The sequence below is a fragment of the Dendrobates tinctorius genome, unplaced genomic scaffold (assembly GCF_039654945.1).
Source record: "Dendrobates tinctorius isolate UK_male_01 unplaced genomic scaffold, ASM3965494v1 ptg000075l, whole genome shotgun sequence".
Classification (NCBI taxonomy): Eukaryota; Metazoa; Chordata; class Amphibia; order Anura; family Dendrobatidae; genus Dendrobates; species Dendrobates tinctorius.
In genome coordinates this window covers 17,229,460-17,233,843 of record NW_027361743.1, presented here as the reverse complement: position 1 = coordinate 17,233,843, position 4,384 = coordinate 17,229,460, and the positions used below count along the sequence as shown (strand labels likewise).

The 4,384-nt window shown below is 44.8% G+C and overlaps 1 protein-coding gene across 1 annotated transcript; it reads left to right on the top strand.

The window, feature by feature from the left end:
• Positions 1 to 802: 802 nt before the first annotated feature.
• Positions 803 to 2,700, top strand: LOC141096609 (uncharacterized). Its single transcript, XM_073583345.1, has 2 exons — positions 803 to 1,037; positions 1,148 to 2,700. Exon 2 carries the CDS (start codon positions 1,383 to 1,385, stop codon positions 2,565 to 2,567), a length of 1,185 nt encoding a protein of 394 aa, XP_073439446.1. The 5' UTR covers positions 803 to 1,037; positions 1,148 to 1,382; the 3' UTR covers positions 2,568 to 2,700.
• The last annotated feature ends 1,684 nt before the right edge of the window (positions 2,701 to 4,384 follow it).

The window sequence follows — 4,384 nt, the reverse complement described above, 5'->3', positions numbered from 1 at the left end:
TGGATTTCGTGCAAGGCGTATTCTAGCAGGAAACCCAACAGTGTCATCGGTGTCTACAGTGACTGCTTTGAGTATTGTATTGCTACATTGTGCCGCAGTGACTGTTGTCCTTGACGGCACTGTTGGGTTTCGTGCTAGGCGTATTCTAGCAGGAAACCCAACATTTTCATCGGGGTCTACAGTGACTGCTTTGAGTATTGTATTGCTACATTGTGCCGCAGTGACTGTTGTCCTTAACGGCACTGTTGGGTTTCGTGCTAGGCGTATTCTAGCAGGAAACCCAACAGTGTCATCGGTGTCTACAGTGACTGCTTTGAGTATTGTATTGCTACATTGTGCCGCAGTGACTGTTGTCCTTGACGGCACTGTTGGGTTTCGTGCTAGGCGTATTCTAGCAGGAAACCCAACAGTTTCATCGGGGTCTACAGTGACTGCTTTGAGTATTGTATTGCTACATTGTGCCGCAGTGACTGTTGTCCTTGACGGCACTGTTGGGTTTCGTGCTAGGCGTATTCTAGCAGGAAACCCAACATTTTCATCGGGGTCTACAGTGACTGCTTTGAGTATTGTATTGCTACATTGTGCCGCAGTGACTGTTGTCCTTGACGGCACTGTTGGGTTTCGTGCTAGGCGTATTCTAGCAGGAAACCCAACAGTGTCATCGGTGTCTACAGTGACTGCTTTGAGTATTGTATTGCTACATTGTGCCGCAGTGACTGTTGTCCTTGACGGCACTGTTGGGTTTCGTGCTAGGCGTATTCTAGCAGGAAACCCAACAGTTTCATCGGGGTCTACAGTGACTGCTTTGAGTATTGTATTGCTACATTGTGCCGCAGTGACTCTTGTCCTTGACGGCACTGTTTTTTTTTATCAACAGTGGACAAAGTCCGAACACGTTGGCGTTCGATCAAGGACCGCTTCAACAGTGATGTTCGTGCTGAGGGCCAGGTTCGCAGTGGATCTGCGTCAAGGACCAGAACTAGATACCGTCACTATCATGCGTTGCAGTTCCTAAGACCGGTCCTTGCCACAAGATCGTAAGTATTATACATTTTGGGTTTTTATTTTTATTAATCTGTGTTTTTCTAATCCACAGCTGATGCTTCTTGTAAAGGCATGGTAGTAATGATTTTCCTTTCTTCCACAGCACCTGGAGCAGCACCCTGCAACCTGGCCCTGGAGCGGTCCTTCCTCGGACGTCCTCTGACCCGTCCCAGCCATCCGACAGCCAGGAAGCACCTTGCAGGTCAACCACACACACAGCTGGTGACCAGGAAGCTGGGCCATCAGGTGTTCCCCTGTCCCAGGTCTCTGCCACTGGTTATGCGGGCACTACCCGCCAGCGGCAGAGGGCCTTGGACAGGAATGTCTTGCCCGAGTTTATGCATTTGAGCGAGACATTTAATTCCAGCCTCAAGTCACTGTCCGACAGAGTTGAAAGCGGTTTTGCCCTCATGGAACGTGGTTTTAACCACTTTGAACACCGCTTCAATTCTGTAGAACAGCGCCTTGACCGTCTGGAGGCCGACCTCAACAGACCAGCACACCATTTTTTTAGTAAGATTGAAAAGGGCATGGCGGAACACCTTAGTCCTGATCAACAGCTGAATGTGCTGCAGGCCTGCAACAATGCTTTCTTGCAGGCTATGCAGCATAATCGGTACGGTCAGCAGTCAGTGGTGTCCTTTCCACCTGTGCCACCATTGACTCGCTTCACCTCACTACCGACTTGTGCTGCATACCACTGCACGGACACCTCTATTCAAAGCCAGGACACCCACCGTTACACCACCACAAGTCTGAGTGCAGCTGGTCACTTCACCGACACCACCATGGCAAGCGCTGCTCCTGTCTGGAGCACCACCGCCAATCCCATGCATGCGTGGAGCTCAGCCACCACTAGGCAAACATGGAACAGCCCTGCCGCTACAACAACATGTAGTAGCCCTGCCACCACCACTCTGCAAACCTGGGCCATCACTGCCGCCACCAGTCCTCCTGCAAGGACGAGCACTGACAACGAAGAGCAGCAGCAGCCACCTCAGCAGCAGCAGCCACCTCAGCAGCAGCAGCCACCTCAGCATCAGCCGCCACCTCAGCAGCAGCAGCCACCTCAGCAGCAGCCGCCACCTCAGCAGCAGCAGCAACCACCTCAGCAGCAGCAGCCACCTCAGCAGCAGCCGCCACCTCAGCAGCAGCCGCCACCTCAGCAGCAGCCGCCACCTCTGCAGCAGCAGCCGCCACCTCAGCAGCAGCAGCCATACCAGCAGACGGGGGACCTACATTCCATATTTGCCCCTACTTCAAGGCGAAATCAATCAAGGCGGGCATTGGGCCAAAGTCGGTCCAGGCACACAAGCCTACGGCGACATGCCTTTACAACTAATGTAACTGAACAGATTTCCTCTCCTACAAGTGTTCCAAGTTTAATTCCCTTAACTGGACTACCTTCCCCCACAAGTTTTGTTGCCCCTTCCCCTCAAACACCGTCTTCAACTGCAAGTGTTGCATATTCCCTGCACACCCCCAAATTGAAACCATCTGCCCCCAAACGCCGTAAAAAATAATTTTTAGTTTTTTTTTTGTGATAAAAAATAAATTTACATTTGTGGTTCACCATTAGTAAGTTTCATTAATGTTGTTTGCGCCGCTCACACACACTGATGGGTAAATACATGTTAAAAACCAACCCAAGGGCTAGTATAGTCATATGTTAAATAACATGGACTAGTATAGTCATTCCAAGGCCTAGTGTAATAACTCTAGTTTTACCAAATAGAATCTGGTTTCATGAAAAACAAACTGTTGAAACTTGTCTAAAAAATAAGTTTCTAGTTTCACCAGTTTGTTTTTTGTGAAACAAGATGCTAGTTGTTAAAAATCGAGTTATTACAGTAGGCCTTGGTATGACTATACTAGGCCGTGGTATTTCACATATTACTATACTACTAGCCCCAAGGCCTACTATACTCATATTTGAAATACCACGGCCTAGTATAGTCATTCCAAGGCCTAGTGTAATAACTCTAGTTTTACCAAATAGAATCTGGTTTCATGAAAAACAAACTGTTGAAACTTGTCTAAAAAATAAGTTTCTTTCTAGTTTCACCAGTTTGTTTTTTGTGAAACAAGATGCTAGTTGTTAAAAATCGAGTTATTACAGTAGGCCTTGGTATGACTATACTAGGCCGTGGTATTTCACATATTACTATACTACTAGCCCCAAGGCCTACTATACTCATATTTGAAATACCACGGCCTAGTATAGTCATTCCAAGGCCTAGTGTAATAACTCTAGTTTTACCAAATAGAATCTGGTTTCATGAAAAACAAACTGTTGAAACTTGTCTAAAAAATAAGTTTCTTTCTAGTTTTACCAGTTTGTTTTTTGTGAAACAAGATGCTAGTTGTTAAAAATCGAGTTATTACAGTAGGCCTTGGTATGACTATACTAGGCCGTGGTATTTCACATATTACTATACTACTAGCCCCAAGGCCTACTATACTCATATTTGAAATACCACGGCCTAGTATAGTCATTCCAAGGCCTAGTGTAATAACTCTAGTTTTAACAAATAGAATCTGGTTTCATGAAAAACAAATTTTTGAAACTTGTCTAAAAAATAAGTTTCTTTCTAGTTTCACCACTTTGTTTTTTGTGAAACAAGATGCTAGTTGTTAAAAATCTAGTTATTACAGTAGGCCTTGGTATGACTATACTAGGCCGTGGTATTTCACATATTACTATACTACTAGCCCCAAGGCCTACTGTACTCATATTTGAAATACCACGGCCTAGTATAGTCATTCCAAGGCCTAGTGTAATAACTCTAGTTTTACCAACTAGAATCTATTTTCAAACTGTTGAAACTTGTCAAGTTTCACAAAAAGATACTAGTTGGCCAAAATCGAGTAGGCCTTGTTATGACTATACTAGGCCGTGGTATTTCACATATTACTATACTACTAGCCCCAAGGCCTACTATACTCATATTTGAAATACCACGGCCTAGTATAGTCATTCCAAGGCCTAGTGTAATAACTTGTAATGGAGCAGATTACATGAGCAGATTACATTCATCCACTCAATGCTGACTTGTATTCCCCATGGACTTTCATTGGGGTTGGGTTTTGAGGGTTGTGTTTTGAGAAAATCACATACTTTGTTTTAAACTAGTTGCACAATTTTCTCTTGAAAAAAAATGGTTTCCTGATTCATGGCCTGCAGCTTTGCTCATTCCAATATATTTCACGCAGACTAGCAATGCTGCATTTTAACTCGTATGTGTATTTACCTGCCCAGGTGTGTGAACATAACAAAATTCAGTTATACATGGGAAGTTTTTTAATTAATTGGAGTTTAAAAAATATAGTGCACTCAGTA